Below are 26458 nucleotides of genomic sequence, written 5' to 3' on the forward strand. Positions count from 1 at the left end.
TCATGATTCTGGGACAGCCGCGTCTGGTGAGGGCCTCAGGCTGCTTCTACTAATGGCAAAAAGTGGCAGACGGCCGGCAGGTACAACCGATCACATGGCAAGAGGAAGCAGGGTGGGGGGGAGGTGCCAGGTCTTTTAAACAACCAGCTCTCACAGGAACTAATAGAGCAAGATCTCACTCAGGCTCCCCTCCTCCCGCAGGGAGATCATTAATCCATTCATGAGGGATCTGCCCCCATGATTCAAACAGCTCCCAACACTGCCACATTGGGGATCAGATTTCCACATGAGTTTTGGAAGGGATAACACATCCAAACTCTATAAAGCTCCTTGAAAAGCAAGGATCATGTCTTAGACAACATATCTTTAGGACCTAGGACATTGCCTGCCATATGTAGTAAGTAACCAATAAGTGTATATTGGTTGAAAAATTGATTTGATTTCCTAGTTTTAGAATTGGCCCATGAAGAATCACCTTAAATGCCTAAATGGAAAGTGAATTTTTGCAGCAGAAATATTTCCTAGAGTACTAGATTTTTATGGAACTAGTGCTTGTTTTCAAAATAGCCCTCCATTTTGCTACAATGAAATAATACATTTCAGGAGTTTCAAATTTAAATTGGCCAATTTCCTGATATTCTATTTAGTGGTCTAGAAAGGCATCTTAGCATTTTAGAAATAATACAGACCTGGAAAAATGAGAGAATTGAAGAAAATGAGCTTTGATTCTGTGAAACCCAGGGTAGAAGATGAAAAAGAGAACTGGTTTCAACAAGATAGTCTGTCTTTGGCCTGGCTGATCAGTTCTCTGATTTCAGCTTCGCTTTCTGACCTAGGATCAATGATTCTAGCGTAAGAAAGGGGAATGACTTTTTTTTTTTTTAAATAGTGATCATTACAGTGAAATGTCAACATAATGAAAGCCTTTTTTTGATATCTCTGCAGAATGTTACATGAGATTTGCCCTGTAGTCCTAAATGATTATGGTTTGTGTGATACATAAAGATACAATGTATTATCTCAGACACATGTCTTGCCTGACATTCAGCACCAGGAATCTGACAAATATAAGTTTTTATATTTATATATTTTCTTCCTGATTCCAAAAAGATTTAAGATAGTTATACTCAAAACCATAGAAATAATTAAACCTAAAAGCCTTTAGAATGAGAATTTTAAAAAGCTAAGTTTAAAAAACAAAGAAGTCAGGAAACTTAAACTCTGGAAAGCTTCCAAAGTTCAACATGAAATGTAAATTTATGGTTCCTGGCAGCTAGAGCAAAGATAGAAGGAATGGGCTACCTTGTCTGGTAACAGCCAGAATAATTAGCTTTGGAGAAAAAAATGAAGAATACAGGCACAATTTGTTACTCTACCAGGCCTGTTCTAATAGCCTTTTGTCAGGGGAATAGCCATCAGTTAATAGTGAAATCATTGAATTGCAAACAAGAATGCCAGCATAGAGCAAGCCTCATTTAATTGATTATGGCTGTTTTACTAGCTGTTTGGTAGACTTTAGCCTTTTTTTCACGTATAATAATAGTAGCTGATACTTACGTGTCAGATGCTGTTCTACCTACTTACATATTAACATATCAAATCCTTACGATAGCCCTGTTAGGAACAGTGCTCTGGGTTCTATGACATTATCCACTGTACCTCGCACATGTCTGAAAATCATGCAGAGGTTTAACTTACCACAGTCATACAGCTCAGCATCCCAGCTCTTTGAGCCACCTCAGGATAGAATGTCTCACTTAAAGCAACAATAACCAATCAAAATGTAGGCAGCCAGTGTAGGCAATGCCACATAAGCAGGTGGATCAGTTGTTTGCTCACTGAGCTAACTGCTTCTTCTGGCATTGTTTTAAGGTTTAGGCTCTGTCTGAGCATTCTTTTTCATCTTTCTCTGGTGGCATGAAGAGCATCATACATCAGCCATATATCCTCTTGTCCTCAGGTATCTTTAGTCTACCTCCAGGATGCTAAATCAGCCAAATCAGTTTCTCTCATGTGCTAGCTCACTCAGTAGGGGTGGAGGCCTGGAAGTCTGTGTTGGGAAGGGTTCTGAGGCTAGCTCAGATGTAGTGAGAGAGAGGGTCTTGACTGAGTAGTAATGCCTCATGGACAAGGGAGAGGCTAGCTCAAGGGCACGTCTTTGCCAGCCATGGCTTAGTTCAAGATCAGGGGTTCTTCCTATGCTACACAGCCTTTGAACGTATTTTCCCTTCAGATTACTTTCCATTCTAGTGGAGATCAGAATGTAATGATTCACATAATGTATTAATTCATTACACAGATTTTTTTTTTTTTTTGATTGGTAAGGGGATCGCAACCCTCGGCACGGTGTCGTCTGCACTACGCTCAGCCAGTGAGTGCACCAGCCATCCCTATGTAGGATCCGAACCCATGGCCTCAGCGCTAGCAGTGCCGCACTCTCCCGAGTGAGCCACAGGGCCAGCCCTCCACAAAAATTTAATGAATTGCTCCCTTTACCATGCACGCAATGGAAACATGAGTAAGTCAAAGTTCCCGCCCCCCAAATCTTATTCCAGCCAAGGACATATACATTTTAATGAACAATTTCTGTAAGTGAGATAATGATCATTCTTTTTTTTTTTTTTTTCCTTTTTGTCTTTTTTCGTGTCCGGCAACGGATCACAACCTTCAGTGTCGCGCCCGTACCAGACCGGGACCGGCAACAGAATTGCAACCCTCGGTGTTGCGCCCGCACCCCGCTCAGCCAGTGAGCGGGAACCGGTCTGTATGTGGGATCCGAACCCTCGGCGGGAGGGCCACCGCACTCCCAAGCGGCGCACTGTAGCAGTGCGCCACTGGGCCGGCCCATAATGATCATTCTTACAAAGTGCTGTGGGAGCACAAAGGAAAGGGCTACTGTGTGTGCCTCGCAAGGGGCAGACAGATCAGCCCACACAGAGAAGGTGCCAGTTGGTCCAAATCCTAATTCCATTTGTGTGTATAGAGCATATAGGGGCGTGTTTTGAGAGCCACCTAGCATGACCAAAAGCCCCTGATTTTTTTTTCAACTTTTCCTTTCAGAATACATACAGTGCCACCATTTGAAGTCATGTCTTGAGTCTTGATGCAGTTATACACCCAGGAAGAGAGCATAAAGCTAGTTTATTGTGATGGATCTATGTTTTAGGTGTTTAGCTGTGGGTAAAACCTTTGGGGAAGGTGAAGACTGGGGCAGCATTTGTGGATGCCAGGGATTCAGGGAGTCAGTACTGGGCAGGTGGAATAGGGCACTAAAAGGGAAAATCAGAAATGCCAGAGACAAGCCAGCACTGGCATTTTATCCAAGCCCATTCCATGTCCCTTAGGAAATGTGTTCTCTACAGGGGTATGAAAACCACAGCGAATTGCAACTGGGATCAGAAATGGCATTGCTGGGGCCAAGAAACCAAAAGTAAAGTCATTTTGGAGGCAACCTTTGTATTCAGAGGGAGCTTTGCCCTAATCCTGTTTAGGATTTCTACAGCATCTTTTCTTCCCTTAAGAGAAGTCAAAGGCTTTCACTTTTCCCTTCTTATTGCCCTGTGAAGACAGGCATCCAAAATCCACTTTGCAGGTGAGGAAATCAAGCTTCGTGGTCCGAGATCACACAGTGAATTGAACAAAGACTCAGAAGCAAGCACTGACTCTCTCTCACCCTGTTTGCTCCTAAATGTAGTGCTCGGAAGGAGGATTCTTCTCAGTGGTTTTAAGGAAATGATAAAGCTTTATACTATGTTTAATTACTTAGAAACAAAACATTAAAACTGAGAGGACCCTTTGGAGATAATCTGATCCAATGCTCTTGTTTTTAAGATGTGGAATTCAGATTCCAATCTGAATTCAAGGGACAACTTCAGATAACTTGGAGTCTAGTCACTAAAACCTACCAGTTCTCAAGGTTTCTATTTCTAACTGGAGGCCAGTGCCTCCAAGAACTGTTTAAGAGCCTCTGCTTATCCTTCCAGGACTGAATTTAAGGACTGCAGCTGTTGCCTGGAAGATTCCCTCCCTCTGTCTGCGTCTGAGTTCAGGGCCTTTCCTTCACCATGGTTCAGAGGGATATTTTGTATTCTTTTATGAGATGGCCAGACAGGAGAGGCTCAGGAAAACAAAGGTGCTGGGCAAAGAAAACCAAAGGTGTCTGTGACAAACCTGAGGGTCCATCAGGACAGGAATGATTAGATAATTTAAGTGACAAGAACAAGTTGAAAAACAACAAGCATAATATACTCTTTTTTTTTTTTTCTTTTTCTTTTGGCTGCTGGCTGGTATAGAGATCGAACTTTGGTCCTTGGGTTAATATGCTTTTTAAAAAGATTATATTCAATAAATCTTTCCTAACTGACTTTCCCTTAATTGACTCTCCGAGGCACTAACTCTGCACTCCCTTGGTAAAGCATGATCCAGCGCCCACCGGATGCTGGATGCTCTCAGCTCGTAGGCTGGTTTCTAGGACACCTGCACACTTCTGCTTCCATCAGTTGAGGCATACACTTTCCAAGAGTCACTTGTGTTTCTTGCCAAAGAATGCCCGATGGACTTGTTGTTGTAATTAAACAATTTAATTAAATATCCCCCCAATGCAAAATAATGCAAAAAGAAAGTTATTCTATGAAAATCAAATTTATTAAGAAAGATTTGATGATGGCGAGTAGCTAGAAGCAATGACTTTGCAGTGGGGAGAGGGCTCTTACCATTTATTGCAGAAGATAGTCTGGAGTCTGACCCCATCTTCAAATTCTAGCTTAACCGTTACTAGCTATGTAACCTCACGCAAGTTGCAGGATCATCCTAACACTTGTTCAGGTACCGTTAGGATAACGTAAGATAATGTATTTAAAGCACTTAGCACAGTTCCTGGCATATGGTAGGTAGCACTCAACAAATGCTACATCTGTCATCATCATCATCACAATTAACAATCAGAACTTAAAGCGAGACAGGTATATTTATATTGTTTTATACTAGTCTTATGTTTAACAAGGAGGTTATTTCCATCAAAGAGTTTAATAAATTTATTTCTTTCAATAACAATTAGAAGTGATTGTTTGGCCATAAAGAAAAATCATTTTTTGTTTATCAAATCAATCCTCGAAAACCTAAATCATTTTTTTGTTTGTGTTAAGGACACCTTCAGAAAGTTCTAGAACTAAGTGAAAACCTGGTTTATTAAAATGAGCCTATAGCACCTCTTCCTTCCCTATTAGGTTTGGCTTTTGTAAAAATAAAAAAGCCAGAGATATGAAGAAGGGGAGATAATTGGAAAGTCTTTAGTTAGCTTTAAGGACCTCTCAGGTTCTATTCAGAGTTTTGCTCTCTGGACCAGTATTCTAGAAGTTGGTACATTCTTTCATTTGTGTCTTTCATAGAGGGCAGTAAAATTTCGCTCTAATTATATTTAGGGCATCTGGATTCTAGTCAGCATTTCTGGCTCCGTTTTAGAACCTAAAGTCTGCGGCTTATTCCTAATGTGGAAAATGGAATAATCCCCCAGGCACGAGAAGAACTCCAACATTCAGGCTGCTGTTACTATAGCGAGAAGCTGCTACAGACATCACAAGACTTGTTATACAAGGAAACACGATTACAGTGGATTAGAGAAACTTGCCAGGGGCTTGAAGGATTTATTACTTTTTGAATTCTGAATGAGACATAAATATGTTTTTCCCCTCTTAATTTTAGACCCCATATGGAGAAGGTGAGAAAATTCTTCAGCAAATCTAGAATGCCTAGCTGCTAAAGATCAGTTGCGTTTGTGTCCAAGTCATATTGCAAAGGGCATGAATTCTTGCTTGGCAGAGACACAAAACAGTCACTCAGTTCTGTCTGCACTGCCAAGTTAGTTACTGCCTTGTCTCCCAGTGGGAGAAAAATGTAACTCCTTGGGGAGTCTTCTGGAAGGCAGCATGGTGTAATGGAAAAAGCAATGTACTCAGAGGCAGGAGGTCTGGGTTGCAGCTTCCGCGATTATAAGCTCTGTGATTTTCAGCAGGTTACTTAAACTCTCTGAGCCTTAGTGGTCTTTTCTGAAATACAGGGACAGCAATTCCCATCTCAGAGGGTTGTGATAAGGATTACAGTATGTTAAATATCATGTATAGAAACTCAAATGTTAGTGGCATTAACATCAACATGGTAGCGTGTACACACTCGTTTGTGTTCATAGATCTAAGAGTTTTGCTGATATCCTAAGTGAAGGGATTTTTTAAAATAATGATGGTCTCTCACCCTATCTGTTCTGCAGATTCTTTGGTTTCTCTGGAAGCTGAAAAGATGGCATGGGGTAGTGGTTAGGAACAACTTTGGAATCAGACAGACCTGAGTTTAAATTCATTACTTACTAGCTGTGAAGCCCTGGACAACTCACCTAATCTGTTATCCTCAGTTTCCTCATCTGTAAAATGGACATAAAATAGTACCTCAGCCATTCTTTATCCCTTTATCCTGTTTTGTTTTTTCTTTCTATGTGCCTGTTATCCCTATCTGAAATTGTTTTTGTTCATGTTCTGTCTCCCACCTGGCCCCACTCAAGTATAATCCCCATAAGAGCCAAGACTTTATATGTCTTATTTACCACTTTATAGGTCTTGCCTAAGGTAGTGACTGGTACATTATTGTTATTCTTTTTACCATTGACTTCTTTTATGCCAAAATAACACAGAACTTTAAAAAATTCCTTTCCCAGTGTCATAGCTAAATTTATATACAGTAGCTGAGTTAGAACTGGGCAGAGATATTTTGCATTTGGAAATACCGGTGTTCTTACAGTTGAGTTTCTATTTCCTAAAGATGCTTACTCAGCCTTCAATGGCACAGTTTGACTTGTGACATCAGCAGATTGACAGGCAGAAGTCTGACTCAGGAGTTGAGCTAGGAAAGAACATGACTTTCAGCCCTGCTCACCCTTGGAGGTACTGCTGGACAAGACTCAAAAAGGTCTTGGGTTTCAATTTATCTAGGAAGGTATTTAGGAAATTATTTTTAACCATTTGGATTTGGTGCAAATCACCCGAGGAATCCGCAGTCTCTGCATAAGTGAAGAATGAGAGTGGAAGGAATAAGTAGAGCTGACTAGGAGAGCACAGGCTTCCCTGCCACGTCCTGGGGGGCTGGATCGTGCCTCCCCTCCTCCTCACCCCACCCCCCAGTGCGTCCTCTCTGACTTTTATTTACTTAGCACCTGGGAAATCACCAAGATTCCAAGGCTTTCCATAGCCACTTGGAGTTAGGCAATGGGCTACTTAGGACAAGTTGACAGATAAATGTTTGGGTTCTTGAGTTTCACATCATTCATTGGCCCTCTCTTTCCCTGCCAAGAGGTGTCTTCATGGCATTGTACTGTCATGGAGAAAATTGAGCCCTGGGAAGAGGAACTCTTGACCCTCCTACCTCAGTCTCTCAAGCCCTGTGGCTCATTCCTCTAAACTCCTGTGTGACCACAGGTGAGCTTGGGGTATCAGGTGGGGATGGTTACTGAATACCCAGAGACTGCAAAAATATTGCACGTGTGTGTATCATGGGCAGTCAGGGGAGGCTCAGTTTCATCAGACTCTCAACAGATACCATCTTTGGTCTAAAATAGGTTTGGAACTACTGTCCTAAGTCAGCCTAAGTTTGCGAACTTTGCAAATTCGCCCCCTGGCACACCATGCTCTGTGTGGGTGGGTTGAGGATGGACATGCTGAAGAGTGTGCTGCTGCCCGGTCTTGTTGGGCATCTGCATTACGGCTCTCAGCCCTTCTTGAGTTTGCCCACTTGCAAAACTAAGCCAGGCCCACTGGGAACCAAGTCCTGACTTGTCAGCAGGAGATGGCTTGGTTGACGAGGGGAGTAGGAAATTCTATAAACAAGGTATCTCTATAGATCTGGCTTGAAGAATAAAATAAAACCACACCACCAACAAACCTACCTATTTATCCCCCGATTTTCTTCCTCCAGTCATAAATGTTCCCGAGCCATTTCCATCCTCTTAAAGGAGTAATGATCCGCCTTGGCCTTTGCACCTGAGGAGGTGCGGTATGACAGCTGCATTTTCCACCGTCAGGAGTACTGACTCCTCTTCTCATCCACCCTGTTCACTGCACTCTGCCCATTTCTTACAGGCCCACAGAGAGAATGCGCTTATGTGTGCTCTTCAACTACCCAGCAAAGTGCTTCTGTCTTGCTCTTACAACAAAATTCAGCTAACTGTAAGGTCTGGAAATCCTGGCAAGTGAAAAGCCGCTGCTTGGAGTGAGCATGACTTTTTTTCTTAGTTTTCTTAGTAATGCAGACTACTTTATCTTCAGCAAGAGTAAGGCGGCTTCTGCTTACCGCATGCCAGGCTCTCTGCAGAGCACACTATGAAATGTGTCTTATTTAATCTTTATCATGAAGTAAATGTCAGCAATGTCATTTTATAAATGAGGAAGTTGAGGTTTAGAAAAGTGTAGTCAGTGAACAGGTCTAAAAAAAGTGTGGGATGACGCAACAGGGGGGCCAAAGGGCCTCCGAGGGGATGGAGCAGAGGCCTTCCCTGAAGGGCACCGGGAAGGAGCCGAGCTGCATGTTTAGTCTGGGGAGAGAACCCTTGGGATGGAGGAGGTGAGGCTCTGAGTCCAGGAAAGCACAGGCATTTACTGCCTTCTGGCCATATTACTCCTGTTCGGTCTTTCTCCTTTGAGGTGCAGATAATCCCCTTGACCTGAATTCTTCTTACATTATCTGCATAGGACTAGTTTTGCGTGTTTTTTGAGTTAGAATTGTAGACGCTTGCCTCCTAGTCTGGCTTTTCTCCATCAGACTCCCCACAGCCATTTCCTGTTGGCTAGAGCAGGCCCCAGCAACTCCTGTCTTCTGTCTCTGTCCTCTCCAATCCATCCTCCACAGCAGCCACCAGGCTTTCCTTTCTGAGACACAGATCTGAGTATGTTACTTAGGGACTTGCAAAGGCTAGCCAACCTTTGCTTCAGGATAAGATCCCCTCCTTAGCATGGCAGCCATAGGCCACTCTTTGTGCCTGGCTCCAGACTACCGCTCCAGCTCATCCTGCCACCCTGGCCCCCTCACTTCCTGCCTGGCCCTTTGTGCTTATTCTCTCTGCCTGGCAAATGCCTACTCAGCCTCCAAGCCTTCCTCCTTTCTGAAGGCTCCTCTGGCTCACTTCTCACACTTGTCACAATGAACCATTATTTGGGAGCTCCTTGAGAGTAAAGACTATGTCTTAGTCACCTCCGCAGCCTCAGTACCTAGCATAGCTTCTGGCACATATTCGGCACCTAGTAAAAACATTATTGAATGAATGAATAAATGCTTGACTCTTGCTGGAGAGGTGAAGAGAAAGCTCATGATTGATAGAAAGTCTCCTATAGTAACCTCATGGTGCAGTTGTCTCATTTACATTCAACAGGTGTTGGTCAAGTGGTGTGAGAAATGCAGGTATTCCCAACTCTCAGATTTCTTTTTTTTTTTTTAAAGAGAACTCAGAAACGTACTTCATGGATTGCCTCTTTAGATAATTCCTTTAAGATTAAACTCTACAAAATTATTATATTAGGCTAACTCTTTTGGTTAGAAATTAGACTCTAACTCAAATAGATTTAAGCAAACATGGGAATGTATTTGTTCATCAACCTAAAAAATTCATGGATAGTTCTAGTGTAGCCACCACTAGATCCAAGTGATCGAAAAATGCCAATAGTGAATTTTCTATCTCCTTCTCTTGCCTGGCTTTTCCCTGTATTGCTTCATTCTTAGGCTGGCTTTTGTCTTGTGATGGCAAAGATGGCAGCTGGTAGCTCCAGGCTCACATCCCCAAGCCCAGCAACTCCCGTGGAAAGAGGACCTCGTTCCTAGTGGCACTAGCTAATATCCTGCTTTATTGGTACACCAGTGACCCAGTCACTATGGTGGGGGCAGCTCTCTCATTGGTCAGATCTGGGATATGTCCCCATCTCTAGTGATAATGGGGTGGAACAGCCCCACCCAAGTCACATGACCTGAGAGCCAGAGAGAAATGGGTGAAAACTTAGGAAACTAGTGTGGTTATCAAAGGGCTGAGCAAGCAGAACCACTGATGTTCACTACGGTTTTCTTTCCTTTCTTTTTTGTTGCTAATATTTCCCTTATTTCCTTGAACTAAATGGCGTGATAGAGCTCAAGCAGGTGGCTTGTGTTGTCCTTTTTCTATAAATGCCCATTCCCCAGGATCTTTGAAAATAGTCAGGTCACTGATTTCTTTGACTTTTTACTCTAGCCTTTGTGATTTGTTCCACAGCTCCAGGGTTTGTGTTGGAGCCTTGGAATGCCAAATGGAGTGCACACAACAGTTTTTGTGATGACTTGAGTTCTTGATAGGATCAAGGAATGCTTAAATTCCCTGTGGTTTTCAAATAGGAATCCTGTTGTTGTGAGTTCTCTGATACTACATAGATTTAAAACAAATACAGTTTTCAGAAACATATTTTCCCTGTGTGTGTGTGTGTGTGTGTGTGTGAGATTAACCAGTGATTTCTGATATTCAGTGAGTGCTTGTTTCTGCTATTCAGTGACTTTCTGACATTCAGCCCTGACTGCCACTTGTCACTGATCAAGCTGTAAGATACCAATATTTGTAGCTCCTTCTTACATGCGAGTAATAACAAAGGATTATAGCACTTTGGGCCTTGTTTTACTCCTTCCAATTGGTGGTTTGTATTTTCCTTCCACTCTTGGTGTACTTATTTGTCAGCATGCTTCCCCTCCCATCTGGCAGCTACATGGTATTTCTTGAGTTCCTACCTACCCAGGAAGGAAACTGTAATTATCGAGAACCTATTTTCTGTTAAGTACACCTACAGGTCTTTTCTGAAAATCATCCCCTTTATTTCTTATAGCATCCCCTTGTGGGATGGGTATCATTACAACCATTTACAAAATGTGGAAATTAAGGCTAAGAGAGGGTGAATAATTTGCTGTAAATCTTAGAATGGATGGAGAATCTGGGATTCAGTTCAGACTCTGCTAAACTTGAAAGGCCATTCTCCAAGAATTAGGCTAGAAGCTTTAAGATACTAGAAAAGTATGAGATCCAATTTCTGACCTAAAGTCAAGGGGATAAGACTAACATATCTGAAATGATGAGAGTTAATTTAAAATAGGGTCGTTTCTAAGTGCTAGATGTAACACTATACAGTTTATGGTGTTATACAAGTTCAGAAAACAGTGAATTCTGCCTCCAAATTCTGCTCTACTTCTATCTAAACCTGACTGGGAATATATATAAATATTAAATCAAGAGTTTATTAAATGTACCCCCGAACAAAATACAAACAAAAAAAAAACAAAGGAAAAAGAAAAAAAAATTAAATGTAACCCTGGCATGAGTTTCACAGTATGCTAATTTGCTGTTTTGTTTACTATGCTATGAATTTAGACATTTGTGTCTCCTCAGACTTCTGTTGAACCCCAGACTTTGGAGAGCCCCAAATATCTTTGTGTGCATTCAGTCCTCATGTTTCTTGCTTTTTAGATCATATGAACTCCTTGATGAGTACAGGTCACAGTTATGAGCTCTTCACTATAGCTCTTCATTGTATCTTCATTGCAAGACAGTGGCTAGAGGAAGAAGTTTATCTGTGCCCTGGATATAGGCCACTTGGTTGAATTAAATTCAGTTCGGCTGAGGCTTACTGTGTGTTCAGGAAGCTACATATCACTAAGTGGCAGCCGGTGTGCAGGGCTCTGGGGGGGATGGGGGGTGGGATTCAACATATTTATCCAGTGTCTGCTATATGCTCAGTGCTCTTCTAAGCATTGGGGATACAGTGGTCAAGACAGATGAGGCAAGGTCTCTGTTTGCATTGAGCTTACATTCTGATTCCATAAGCAAGTGAAAAAGACACTTTCAGCTAGTCATGAGCTCAATGATTAAAATAACACAGGGTACTGGGATAGAATAAATGGGTGCGGGGGGTGGAGAGTCGTCTAGAACAGAAATCAGGAGTTAATTGAAACTGGCAGGTCAGTGTCAGTCCCTCTGAGAAGGTGGCTTCTTTCTGAGCTAAGCCTTGAATGTAGAGAAGGGAGCCAGACCTGTGAGAAGCTGGGGGAAGAGCCATCTAGGCAGAGAGAAGAACAGCCTTTGTAAGGACCTGAGTGGGGAACAAGCTTGGTCAGTTTAGGGAAGGAGTTGGGGTGGGGGGCAGAACATAGGCAGCAGGGTGAAAGTGGAGCTTATTAGGGGGAGAGTGGAAGGAAGTGAGGGTGGAGACATAGGGAGCAAGTGGCTCTCCAGGCCATGAGAATGCGCTTGTGTTGTGTTTTAAGCAGGAGAGTGACAGGGAGTGATTTACATTTGAAAAAAAAAAAATTCTGGCTGCTGTGTGGGGAATGGATTAGGGTGTACAGGGGTAGAAACAAGAATGTTTGGGGGGAATAGCTGAGCAAGTAGGTTGTTATTGTTACTGACAGTATCACATATCTGGCCAAGGAATTTGGATTTTCTCCTAAAGCTGATGAGGTGTAACAGTAATAGCTCCCTTCAACTGCACACTTACCATGTGCCAGTCATGTGGCTTTATGTGCATTTCCTCATCAAGTCCTTACACACACAGAAAACCCCTACCAGCTGGGTTTATTATTAATGTCTCCTCTTACAGAGGGGGAAACCGAGGTGGCCAGGTGCTAGATTCTGACTACTCATTAGTGAGGGAAGGGAACAGGAGCAGCATGATTGCCAGGCTCCGAGTCCCTGTGTGGGAGGTTGGGGGCTGATGAGACTCCTCAGGATGCTCATGGAAGGCTTCTGGGGCTCGGCAGTGACTTTGAGGTGTGAAGGAGAAGAGCCTACGTTAGGAACACACATCCAAGGGCGGCCTAGGCTGTGTGTAAACTCCTGGGGTAAATGCTGTGGGAGAGAATTAGATAAAATGGGCACTGATGCTACCCCCAGCAGTCTACAGACCAGGAGGTGATCAGATATACCTCCAGCCTAAAACACAAAGTGGCAAAGAGAATGTCAGAAAAATGTCCCAGTGTCAGAATTGTATTCCTGCACCTTCAGTTTTAAGCCAAAATTGTCTTGGAAAATCTGTCCTGGGCTGTGTTCTCTAACCCAGGTAGGCAGGTGGCCACTTTTTTCTAACCCCAGTCCATCTGTGTCCATCTGTCTGTCTCTCTGTTTTGTACACACATACACATTTCAGGACCTGGGCATTCTAGAGCATCTCAAGAGCACCAAGGCAGTTTGTTCTATCCCAAATGTTCACCTTGGGACAAAAATGAACTCCTGGTGTGATTTTGTTTCCTCCAGGCACTCGGGGTCTTTTTTATAGCCCTGAGGCATCATCATAACTTCTCAAGGACTGGGGTGCTTATGTGGGCGCAGAAACCACAGTGCAAAGCTAGGGTCAGGTCCTGCTTCTTTGTACTCTAAAATACAGGGAAAGCTGGAGCCCAAATCTGATCTCACATGTAAGAACAGTTTTTGGTTTTGTTTTTGCTTTCCTTCCTCCTTCCCCCTTGAGAGGGCTTACTGTGTTGCTGTTAGTTGTCTCCCAGCGTTCACTCTAGAAAAATCTGGAGGCTCTGGTGTTTATCACTGGCCAGGCTACATAACAGTTCATAGAAAGTGGCTGCAGTTCTAGGAATTGCCGCCTTAACTTGCATCGGCAGTGCCTGGTAGCTGCCAGCTGACCTGAGTTTTATGTGGTGAGCTGTTTTTGTTTTTCCCCTCAGATGAGAACTACTGTTTGCTAGAGCTGAGTTCATCAAAAACATTTCAATTATGACTTTGTGTCGGAATATAGTCACACCTCCCAGAGATATAGTCCCAGCCTAGCAAAGTGAGGGCAAAAAATAAATAGGGTCAGTAGAACGAGGATGATTACTGGTCCAAGGTAGATGGAATGGTAACTCACTTTATTTTCAGTGATGTTATACAAATCAAATCAAATCCTATTCCCATTTATTTTACTTTAGCTGAGTATTCTTGTCCAAAATGAAAATCAGATGTTTTTCTTCTTTTTTCATTTTTTTCCAAAGCAAATGGTTACAAACACTTACTTAATATAATTTACTAAAGCTTTTTTCTAAAAGAACATTTATGTTACTTTCTTTTATGCATGCAGTAACTTTTGATCAAAACATGACTCCACTCCCTTGTTTAATGTTGAGCATCTGGATTAAAGGCTTCTTTTAATCTTAAACACAGATTAGTGCTCTCTTTCCCTTTAAGCAAACTGCCATAAAACCTTGGCACCTTTCCAGTTTTCTTCATTAAAGCTCTCTTTATTACAGTGTTTTCGGATGGCAGTCATTAAATGATTGTTATGCACAATGGGCACTTGATTATAATTATTTAACTGGCATCAGTTATTGCAGCAATTTGGTGGTATAATTAAAAGGGAGCATGTTTGTACCTGCCACCATCTTTGAGATCTTCACTTCTGGATGAAGGGGGAGAAGCAGAACATAAACGTGTGGATGGAAGAATCAGGCACTTCAATGAATGGGAGCTTTTCTTTCATTCTTCTCCAGTCTGGTTCTTGGCCTCTTTTGTTCTGTAGGGTAGCACAATGGTGATGAAATAAAATGTAGATAAGAATTTTTGTGCTACAGCCTGCTGAATCAATAAATACATTCACTAATGAATGTAAGATTCCCCATGTGCTGAGAAATGCTAAATGGGTAGAAGTATATTTATATAATTTTCCTTTTTTTAAAAATACAAGAATGGAAGTGTGTTCCCCCCTCTAATTTATAAATTTCAGGATTTATTTTTTGATATGGGATGCCACTAACTGAAAGTTGGTATGAAAAATAAGTGCCATTCATTAGCACACAACTAGAAAGCCATTAATTACCAAAGAAGTTAGGAACAATGTGATTCCCAAGTTAAGATAGACCCCTGAATTACTCAGAATTCTTTCAGTGGTAAATGACAAATTTTAAGCAACCTGAGCAGAGAGGGAATTTCTTCGTTTATGTAGCTGGAATGTTATTGAAACTGCTCGTAGGATTAAAGGAAGAGCTGTGGGAACCAGGGCTCAGGGCTAAGAAATGGGATTCAGTACCTCCTAGACTTATTATGTGAGCTTGCCTGTGCTTGGCTGCATTCTGAGAACAGGCTTGCAGACTTCTCCCTGTGGCAGGAAACATAGCCCTCAGTAGCCCCCTATTCTTATCTTCCTAGCTTAGCAACTCTAATGGAAAGCAACATTCATCTTCCATCTTTCATAAATCAGCTTCAGGAAAGGACTCTGGCCCTACTAGGGTCATATACCCATCTCTGGACTCATTCCTATTGCCAGGGAGATGGTGCAGTACAATTGGCCCAGCCAGGATCACATGTTATCCCTGTGGGTGGGCCAAGGAAGATGGAGTCCTATGATTGACAGTCCTGTTAGAGACATTGGTGTGTACCTATTGGTGGTGCCCCAATGACTGAGGGGAAATATGCAGTGATTATTTTTGAAAATTAGTATGAAAATCTAAAGTACCCAAGCTTAAAAATTCTCTGTTTTTGCAAAGTGGATCTCTATCTTTCTTTTAGAGACATTCTGCCTTGTAAGACTGAGGTATGAAAGTATCCATCTGAGTTTCAATGATTGTCTAATATTACCTGTAGTCATTCAGGAGTCCAAAAGACCCCTTGAAAGTATAATCTAATGACAGGGTCCTGAAGAGTTGGGACAGGCACATATTATGACAATGTGGCCACCATGGCTGTTATCACTGAGGGACTTCAATCTGGGGTTCCGGGGAGCACAGTTTTCAACCACGACCTCAGAATATTAAACCACTTATATAACAGTTCTGGATAATAAAATTCTCCATTTCTCTCTTGGTTTGGTTCCATATTTGAATCTATGACAGCAAAGGCAAAACAGTCTGCAAAACAACAGACTTAATAGCAAAAAGCATTAAAAGAAAACAATTGAAAATTTAAAACAAATGTGTCCTCTCCCCACCCCCCACAGCTCAAACATGATCTAATCAGTCTTACCTATGGGGAAGTTATGAATCACCCTACTTATTGAGCAAATAAGGAAGACAGTTGAAATGTGCAAGCTCAAACTTGAATAAAAATAATTTCCAATTTCCTATTTCTCTTATTAATGTACATTTATTATTCGATAAGTACATATATGTACAACTGAGATATTTAAGCTCTGCATAACATACGTGACTGATAGGATACTACCTAATACACAGGGAGAAATCAGCTTCAAATATGTACGTGTATATTTACACATATACACACACACTCTTTTTTAGTTTGTGGATATTGGCCACTGCTCAAGGAGTTTCTTGGGAATCTAATCTTCTCAATGGCAAGCTCCAGCATTGCCTCTGCCAATAGTTTAGTTCATATAGACTTGATGCCAATTTTCTTTTCACATATGTGGAATAATAGTTTGGCACATGGCAAACACAGCAGTGACTCCACAGAGATGATTTGTGCTTTTCAAAAAGTGAAATGGGCAGGTTCAGATCTAATTTTTTCTTTAGGTGAACTGAGCTTAAATTAAATTAAATGTTGTAAGAGATTACCATATTTGTGTGAATCTAAAGAAGTCAAAGGCCGAGGTAATAGTATTTTCATTTTATAGAGTTTTTCTTGGAAAGGCTGCACACCATATGACAGCAGAGTGCTTAAAACCCAGAGCCTGGTGCCAGCACAAAATCCAAACATCATAAAGTTACTTCCAAAGCCCAGATATTTATCGTCCCCCTCTCTTGGAGCAGAGTATCTCTCAACTAGTCCAAGTTCGCCAGCTTAGAATCACCTTCCCAGCCTCGGGTTTCAAGTATGGAGCCAAAGTAAGACATGTTCTCCATAGAGGAAAGGAAAATCTATTGAACAGCAATCGTTAAATGTGTCAGCAAACAATAACGGCAACATTGTCCCCAGGGGAGAAGCTTTAGCGAAAGTGAAGGGAGGCCATCCATTGGCCCCATTGGTCACTGCTGCATGTGTGGACCGTCCCTCAGTTTTTTAGAACCCAGCTAGCCTCCCTCCAACAAATCTCCTACTTCTCGCTTCTCTATTCAGAGCTGTGTGCCCTTACCAGATTATAAAATACAGAAGTGAAGGGGCTATCTGCTCACGTTTTCCAGGTTTCTACACTGCCCTGAAATCAGTAAAACAGCCTTACAATTCATGCTCTCTGGTTTCCCAACTTGTCTAAAAGGTTTTGGGGAAGACTTTGCCTCCTCTCTAGGTTTGAAGGGTACACAGAAGACCTTTGAAAGCTTTGCTCAGCAGAACTTGAAATCTAGGCTCCTCAGTGAATTTCCATAACAAGGTCCCTGCCAAGTCACACAAATCTGTCAAGGAGGGCTTTCGTAGGAGAGTGCTGAGGGCCTGTCCACTGGGTAACAGCTCAAGTAGCCTCGAATACTGGGGGGCCAGGCTGCTCTTCTTCCCATTTCCACCATTGGACTCAACTACCACCTGCTAATGCATCTAAGGAGAGCAAAAGGCCTTGGTCACAGCAGATGATCGGAGTTGATGCCAGGAGTATAAACAAGTCATAAATTATGCTTAATTCTTCTCAGCAACGGATGCTATTAGTCCTAGTTATATAAAAAAATGTATTCCCTTTAATCTGTCTTATTTATATATTATAATAGTTGATCTTCTTGCATAACTATAAATTTCAGTTGTCTTCACCAAGCATTTCCTAAGCATGTACTTCGTGCAAAGTACAGTGTAAACAGCTACTCTTAAGAACAGGTATAGGAGTTAGTGATTAATGGGTATGGAGTTTCAGCTGGGGATGATGAAAAAGTTCTGGATGGTGGTGATGGTTGTACAACTACGCAAATGTACTTCCACTGAACTGTGTACTTAAAAATGATTAAAATAGTAGGTTTTTTAGGTATATTTTACACAATTGAAAAAAAAAATTAGGGATTCCCTGATCACAGAATAAAGCTTTGCTGAACTGGAAAAAAAAGGGGGGAGGATTCTTGTACCTATTTTTAGTCAAGGTTAATTATGTATTTGCTGTAAGTTATACGTTTCACATATATCCTCTGGCAAAATAAGTATGTGACTTACCACAAGGATCTAGAATTCTGCATTTTTTATATTTCACATAGCAGCTGCTGGAGTTCTTATTTCACAGATTTCTCCTGTTGTCGATATTATATAAGGCCTTATTTAAGTTAACAAGTGATTATCCTTTGCAATAGAAGTAAAAGCAGACTGTCTGCTAATGAATTGTATAACCCTTTCCTGAGTTAAGCCTGGGAGTCAATGTCAGCACCACAGTGCCAAAAATGATGATAGCTTTGTTGCGCTTGGAGCCCAGGACTTCAGATCTTATCTTGAAGCTTAGTGAAGTGGATAAAACCCTGGGCTTCAGGCCTCCAGTTGCTGTCCCTGCCTCTGCCTCTGACCAGGGGTGTGACTGTGGGCCAGTCATTTAATCTTTGTGGGCCACAGCTTCTTATCTGGAAAATGGGCATGAAGCTGCCTGCCTTGCAGAGTTGTCAGGAGCAAATGTGGGAACACTTGGGTGAATCGAGTAGGTGGGAAATCAGTGCCATCTCCCTTGCCCCAGAGGCTTTTGTGACAATCCAAGGACTGTAATGAAATAGCTGCTGAGACAGCCTCACACGAGCCCTCGTGTGTGGGAGCCCGTGAGCTGTCCTGGGAGTCCCCTTGCCCATCACTGCTCTCTGTACTCTGTTCTGCTGTGCCTGCCCTTGAACTGGAAAGCTCACGAGAGGTGTATGTTGATGCTGTGTTAGAAGGAGAATGACTCGCCCTGAGCCCCTGGCTCAGCACCAACAGCAGCTGTGGAAACACAGTGGTGCTCAGTGCCTTGTGGTGTTCGGGCTTCGAGCTCTTTCAGGAAAGACTCTGAGGCCTCGCTCTCTCAGTCCTCAGACCTACCACCTTTCCCTTCGGTTAGAATCTCTTCCCCTTGGTTTCCTTTGACTTCTTCTCCCTCATTCTAAAGCCAGCAGTAAAGAAAGATACTTGTTACCACAGATCTTTGTCTTTTAGGTGAGTAGCTTGGCCCCAGCAGGCCGCCTTCAGTGCAGTATGGAAGGTGTGTCTGGGTGCCACCCTTCCTTCCTTGTGGTTCCACCCTGCTCCTCCAGGTTCTGAGGGACAGTCTGGCCTTGCATCAGGCCTCTCCAAGAGCTAGAATTCAGTTTCCTGAAAGACTACTTTGATTTGGTGGTATTACTTATCAGCCTCCCCAGGTTAGTAACATCCTTTTATATCTGATAAACATCTGAGTGACAGAGAGCTGAGCACCCTTTCCATGCCAGCACCATGAGTTAGAGGAGCTGCTAGTGCCAGGCTACCAAACCAGTGCTTTTATTGTCACTTTTGAACATTTTTGTTGAGGATTATGTCACTTATATACAGTTAAGTTCATAAATCTTAAGTGTACATCTCATTGAATTTTTATTGTCTATACACCTGTGTAAATACCACCCAGATCGAGATATAGAACATTTCCAGTACTCCAGAGCCTGCCTTGAACCACTTCTAGTCAGCACCCCCGAAGATAACTACCTTCTGACCTCTGTCACCCTAGGTTAGTTTGGGTTCTCAAACTTTTACCACCTAAACCCACCCCTAAGTTTCACCTCTCCTATTTAATATCATTTAAGAATTCAAAATTAAGGGCCGGCCCAGTGGCGCACTGGAGAGTGCGCCGCTTGGGAGCGTGGCGGCGCTCCCGCCGAGGGTTTGGATCCCATGTGGAGGCCGGTTCCCGCTCACTGGCTGAGCGCGGTGCGGGCGCAACACCGAGGGTTGCGATCCCGTTGCCGGTCCCCGGTACGGGCGCGACACCGAGGGTTGCGATCCCATTACCGGTCAGTAAAAAAGACAAAAAGGAATAAAAAAAAAAAAAAAAAGAATTCAAAATTAATTATTGCCTATTGTGACAAAAAGAAACCAAAGTAGTGATAATTTTAGAAGTGTTTTTCTGTGCCCCCTGTTTGAATAAGCCCCTTATCTGGTCCCCCACCCCCCAAACCAGGTTGTATGGTAGGAAGGTGACATCCCCATCTCTTCTGGTCAGTTGTGCTCCATCCCCGAATCTGGAAGACAAGAGAAACAGATACCAGTGGACCTTCATCCTGTTTTTCAGGTGCCCAAACCTCATGGTATAGTGTTTTCTCCTAAGCTGAACAAGAGTGTATTTCTTAGAGTCATCAGATATCTGCTGATCTCCCAACATGCATAGATCCTTTTTCTGTGAGAGTAGGATTTTCTCTCCCCTAATGTGTTTTGAGTTTTCTTGGGGATGGGAACTACCTTCAAACAGGAGTAGCACCACTTCACTCCCCTTTTAATGTGTCAATGTGGAGCATGCTGAATTGTCACTAGCGGTAGTGTGAGGAGGTTATCTTACAGGAGGTACACAGAAGCCCCAATTTGGCTTGTACTTCCATACTCAAATCCTTGTATTTAGAAGTGGAGCTTAATCTGTTTATCCTACAGTAAAAATATCTACAAGAAGCTATTATTATATCGACACTGGAGCCAAACAGGAAATCAGAGGACTCTCAGATGTTATCTGCTTTAATGCGATGGGTTTTCTATAAACTGACTCTGCAGCCAATCAGGATAGACTGTACAATAGGATTTAAAGAACATGTTATTCACATAATGTTTATTCCTTGGGCTTTGCTGGCTGCATTGTGTTCCCACACTCCTGAGGGCTAGAGAGAGGGAGGCTTAGAAAGAGAGAAAATGAACCCAGCAAGGAATAATTGGGATAGATTCCATTATTACCATGAAAATATAATTATAACATTCTTTGATATGGGGTAATATTTGGTGTAATTCAATAATTATGTGTAAGCATTTATTATATGGGTAGTATCATACAAAGCACAGTTTGCAGACTGCAGGGAAGGGGATATGGTATAAGGGTTAAGTCTTCAAAAGTCTCTTTTTCAGCATCTTTACCTATGAATTTAGATTAGGAGAAAATTGGCATGTCTAGCAAATTCATGGATGGTGCTAAACTGAGAATAATACTAAAATCAGGATCCAAAGAGGTCATGACAGACAAGAGGCTGAGCCTAACAAGGCAAAATACAACAGGCACAAGTGTACATAAGTACTTAGGTAGGTCTTAGAAAACATAACTCTCCATGAGTGCAGGCTGGGGGAGACATGACTGAACAGCCCTGTGAAGAAGAGGTTGTAGATGCTTACAAGCAGGACGTGAGTGAGGTAGTGTCGTGAAGGGGCATCACAAACAGCGTCCGTGCTGTGAAGTTACCTTTCTAGGAACTGCCAGAACCCATGCCTGGAGTGTTGGCTTCAGGTCAGATCACCACACCTAAAGATGCTGCAAGATAGTGAGAACCAGGATTGGAAACCATGTTATGAGGAACATTCTCAAATATAGGAATGAGAAGTTAGGTAGAAGCAGAGAAAACCAGAGGGAAGCATGTATCCCATCCACAGATACGCGAAGGCTGTTTTATATGTGAGGCAGGTGCCCCTGACGGCAAAGCTAGGATCAGGAAGACATTACAGGGCATAGCCTTTGGTTCTATTTGACAAAGACCAACAGTTGAAGCTGTTGAACAGAATGGAAGGGGTGGCCTCTGACTGAATGCAGCTGTGGAGGACTCACATTTATGGAGGATGTGTCATATACTGTCATAGGACCAGGCAGCCATTTGTCAGTGGTGAGGAGGTTGTCCGTGCGCTCTGTAAGGCCTCATCCAAACCTTATATTCTATGATTGCTTATATGCTTGTGGGGTCAGAGCAGACAGTGCAGGCTCAGGTGACTTCTGGTAAGATAGTGTGGGTCAGACTGCCTGGGGAAGGAGTTAGGGATTGTCATGGATCTTGAAGCATGGACAGAAATAGGGAGCACAAGGTAAATGAGAGCTGGAAGGTAGGAATGCCTGGGGGGCAGAGGGTGGGGATTGGGAAATAGTGAGAGAGAAGTTTGGACAGACAGGGTTGGGCAGCAGAGGGAATCCTGAGCAGGAAATGGAGACTGGGGCTTCCTGCTACAGACAGTAGTGCACCTGTGGAGGCTTTTATTGGGGGAGGGGTAAAGTGCATCATCCGAAGCAGAGATGGGGCACTGAAGTCCTTGGACCACGCTTGCTCCCAATTTGCCTCATATGAGGAGACAAGGTGGCAGAGACCCCCAGTCACCAGAAGCTTGGTGCTGCCAGCAACTCCCTGTTGTATTGGTCCATGGAGAGGGAGGATGCCCAGACCAAGGTGCTCAGTGGTTATTTCCTCTACAGAAGGGCTGCAGGCAATTCCCTAAAAACTATGGGAGAAAGGTACTGTCATGCTAGGACTGGGTCTGGAGCTCACAGATCCCTCAAGCCCATTCATGGACTGGGTCACAAGCCCTTCACACACCAGGCTGGGTCCCCAGACCCCTCACATGCCAGGCTGGGTCACTAGACCCCTCACACGCAGGTCTGTGAGCTAGGTGACCGGCCAAAAGGTCCTTGGAGCCGTAGGTTCGAGAGCATAGCTGCATGCGGCACACACCCGAGGCAGTAGACTCCAGCCAAGCTGTGGTGCCACCCGTGCGCACTAACTCAGCCCACACACAACTCGTTTATAAAGAATCAGCCACAGCACCCCCAACCGGACCAAAGGCAAGAGGGCCTAATTAAATTATTCTATTTTCCCAACAGGTACCTTTTTAGGAGATGAGAAATTAGGCTTAGTTATCCACCTATAGCCATATTTGAGCTTTCACATTTCTCCTAATACCAACTCTCTACACTGTCTCCATCATTGTAATAGCCACGGATACCCAGTTTCTGTTAGGTCATTTTTCATAAGCGTAGTTCTAGAGAACTCTTCCTTAATTCTGGTCACCAGCACACTTTATCTAGTTCCATTTAACTTCCCACATCCTCCCTTTATTTTCTCTTAACTGAATGGCTGACAGGGAGATGCAAAACATACATAGCGGATGTTAACTCAGTTAATTTGCACGGTGAGGTCTGTCTGCCTTCTGGTGTGTATCATCTTCTGCAAGCACCTCACACTTCCACTTCCCTCTGATGTGAGTAAAGGGGGCTTAGCCCTGCCTCGCAGTGGAGGAAGTCCATGCAGGGGAGGTTAAGTGACGCGGGGAGGCTAGGTTCACAAGGACAGAGGACAGCCCATTTCATGGGAGGAGAGGCCTCTGGAAGGAGGACGCTATCGCTCTTTGACTAACTTAAAAAACATTCACAGAGAGAGGGTTTGGCACTGGCAAGGCCAAGTTAAACAGGATGCAGCGTCCTCTCCAAGTGTTTCCACCGCTGTGCAGCCTCTCCTCACACCCGTGCTTTGGGGTCACTTCCTAATCCATGAATGGGTTCGCTGACCTGTAAGGAGCAGTGGGAGGTGAAGACTGGGCTTGCATTCTCACCAAGGGAAGTGGTCCTGCAAGTTTCCCAAGGATAAGAGAATGCTTTTTTCCTCCCCTCCCTTCCTTCCCACTCCCCCCCACCCCCACAACCTACCTACCATGGCAAAAGCTGTGACACAGAGCTGCGATCAGAGGCAGATCATAGTGTGTTTATCCTGGTCCTTTCTGGGGGCTGCTCAGGCCAGGGCTTTGTGTCCTCACTAGACTAGTGCCTCTAAAAAGGCATTAAGGGCTAACAAAGAGACTACAACAGCCGGGGGCCACTAAAAAAACAGAGAATGCCTGCACGTCTCTTCACCAAGCCCCAACATTTAATAATCCTGTCACGTAGGGGGTCCCAAATGCTGTCTTATGTGATTTTATACCCACTTTAAAGAATCATGAGTGCTTTGTGGGCTACTACTGTGGGATGCATTATTACACCTGAAGCTGGAAGAGAAAAATAAAGCTGTTAATACTTGGATTTAAAGTAAAATAAACAAAAATCCATAGGACTTTTCTAATGCCATTTCCGATGAAACCTGTATTGCGTATTTCTTGTGTTCATAATTATTTCAAGTTCTAAATATGTTATTCTGTCCTGGTTTCCCCTGATTTTCTAGTATTTACCCCATTACACTCGGATGTTCTTACTCTGTGTTAATGCAGTTTGTACAGAGCTTGTTTATTCCCTTGAGATACGAAGCAGCTCAGTCGCTTAATTTTCATTTTAAATGTTGCTGTGAGCCGTCGTCAAGGGGCAACTTTTGGTACCCGAGGCTGGTTTCAGTTTCCCATAAGTCGCTGCTTATATTCCCGTCTGTTGTATACATTCCCTGCTATTACAGTAATGATAGTGTACTGGATATTTTAATAATATAGAACCTTTTATTGACATAAATGCTTCACACAAATGGGGATGAAATGTTAAAACCACAACTTTGGCTCTACTTACCAGTGTACATAAAGATCGGACCTGACTCATCAGGTAGGATGCAAGCCTTCACTGGAGATTTAATATTTCTTTGTATCTCAAGTCATAGAACCTTCATTTTATGAATGAAAACATTGAGGCTTCAGACCACTCTTTGGTGGTCAAATTGGGATTCAACCCCAGGTCTCCTGACTCTCAATTTAGTATTTTTTCCTCCTGTTCCATGCTACCCCTTTTTATATATCCTTTCCTAGAAACAAGGCTATGGTCTCCAAGAAGAATTTCCAAAAACTTGATTCCAGTGAGCCCAGGTTAGAATTCTAAAATAGCAATTTTCCCAGCACAATCGAGGGATGCAATTCCTGTTATTGGGGATTATAGTTTTGGCACTTTGCAGTGTGGCACCCCCGCATAGAGCTGCTGTTGAAGGAGGGGACTGACACACCTATTCTGTATTATAACAGGCTTTTCCTACGGAAGCAAATTGCTTTTTCAGGTGATAGAATTTCCTTCATGGGTTATAACTGGCCACCTGCCTCTTTCTCATCCCTCCAGTCCATCTACCACCCCCTCTAGGATTAATCTTCCTAAGACACTGGTTTTTAACATGTCACTCCTGTGACTAAACACCTCCCCCACTGCTCCAAATTTCTCAGCTGGTCCTCCAAGACCCCCAGCCAGACCAGTGTTCTCTTGCTGTCTCCAGAACAGGTCATATTCATTCCCAATCCTCTTTACTCTAGCACTTCCCACCCCACGGGTCGGGGCAGGCCGGTCCTATCTGTTTGATTCTGCTCTAGGCTGGGCTCCAACTGACTCTGCTCCGTCCTCTCTGAACTCCTGGAAGGGCTGCTGATCCTAGGAGAGTGTATAAGCCTAACTGTTCACATCCTCGTTGCATCGCTGCCATGACTTCTGGTCTCTGAAGCTTGGCTGTGAGTCCTGCAGAACAAGTTGTCAAACTTTCTTGGTCCCTGGTGACCCTAGAGTCTCAGGAATTATTCCGCAGAGCCCTGGACCAAAAGAAATCCATAGCAGTTCCATTTATTAAGTAGTTAGGACCAAACAGCTTAATAAGTAATTATGTCTTACCAATTTAGTAGCCATTTGAAAAAATACTGTGCATAAATTAAAAGAAAATGTAATTATTTTATCCTTAAATAACTACATTTATTTACTACTAGGCTGTGTGCTCCTGTTGGGTGCTATGCATCTTCCCAAACCTTGGAGTCAGATGGGACACTGTCATACTCTTTTCCTGTTCTACATGGATTGTCACACAATACTTGCTCTTATAAAATGACTGCCAAATACCCAGATTTGAAAGATATGAGATCATCAAAAGGAATGCTGCTAGAGCTAATGTTGAAGCTGTGACCCATCTTGATCTAGCAGTTTGTTCAGTGCCTAACAGATGTTGGGTATCATGTTGCTTCCCTTGAAAATTTAAAATATCCCATGGCACAGATTCATTGTAGTGCTCCAGGCACCTTGGCATACAGTTTGGGAGCCACAGCTCTAGGACATAAAGATAATGTCATACTTGTCTTTTGTTCCCCAGGGTGCTTGGGTGATGCAGTCCTTATAGTAGGTAGTCAATAAATACTTTATGAGCATCTTAATCCTTGATAGCCTGATAGGCCGCAAACACCACAACTTCAGCACTGGGCCGAGTTCCCTGGCATGGCAATAATTCAAGTAAAATCCATTTGACCATTTTTGGGAATGCTGTAAAAGAAATTTCTGTACTGAGCAGAGGTAAGCTTAGGTGACCTTTTAATTCCCTTCCAGTGCTAAGATTCTTTAATTCTATATCAACGTCATGCAATGTAAGACCAATGTAAGCACAATTGTGTGACAGTGGTGAGGATGTAATGTCTCAAACCTCCATGCCAAAATATAAAAATATTTGAATTTTAGCATGCTGAGTTTGGTGTGGAGGAAGGAGTTAGAGACATGAAACTACTGTTTCCTGGCAGAAAGAAAAGCTTAGAAAAGTGCCTGACACATAGTCAGCATTTACTAGATATGAGCTGTCGTTATTATTATAAAAAGATTGAGGCGTTACCATTTGAGTACAGAAGAATCTCCAAGATATACAGTGTTAAGTTTAAAAAGCAAAGTTTATTTTTGAGACAGTTTGGGAGATTTGAATATGGGCTCCATATTAGATG

At 43.0% G+C, this 26458-nt stretch overlaps 1 protein-coding gene across 1 annotated transcript in view; it reads left to right on the plus strand.

Annotated features, from left to right (window-relative positions):
* Window positions 1–25979, plus strand: part of ATG7 (autophagy related 7) — a 174241-nt gene extending 148262 nt beyond the window's left edge. Inside the window, exon 16 of the mRNA XM_008585559.1 lies at window positions 25469–25979. Coding sequence (XP_008583781.1) covers window positions 25469–25582 — 114 coding nt within the window. The 3' untranslated portion in view covers window positions 25583–25979. The remainder of the gene's footprint in view (window positions 1–25468) is intronic.
* Window positions 25980–26458: the final 479 nt, after the last annotated feature.

Source organism: Galeopterus variegatus, unplaced genomic scaffold (genome assembly GCF_000696425.1).
Source record: "Galeopterus variegatus unplaced genomic scaffold, G_variegatus-3.0.2 Scaffold3618, whole genome shotgun sequence".
Classification (NCBI taxonomy): Eukaryota; Metazoa; Chordata; class Mammalia; order Dermoptera; family Cynocephalidae; genus Galeopterus; species Galeopterus variegatus.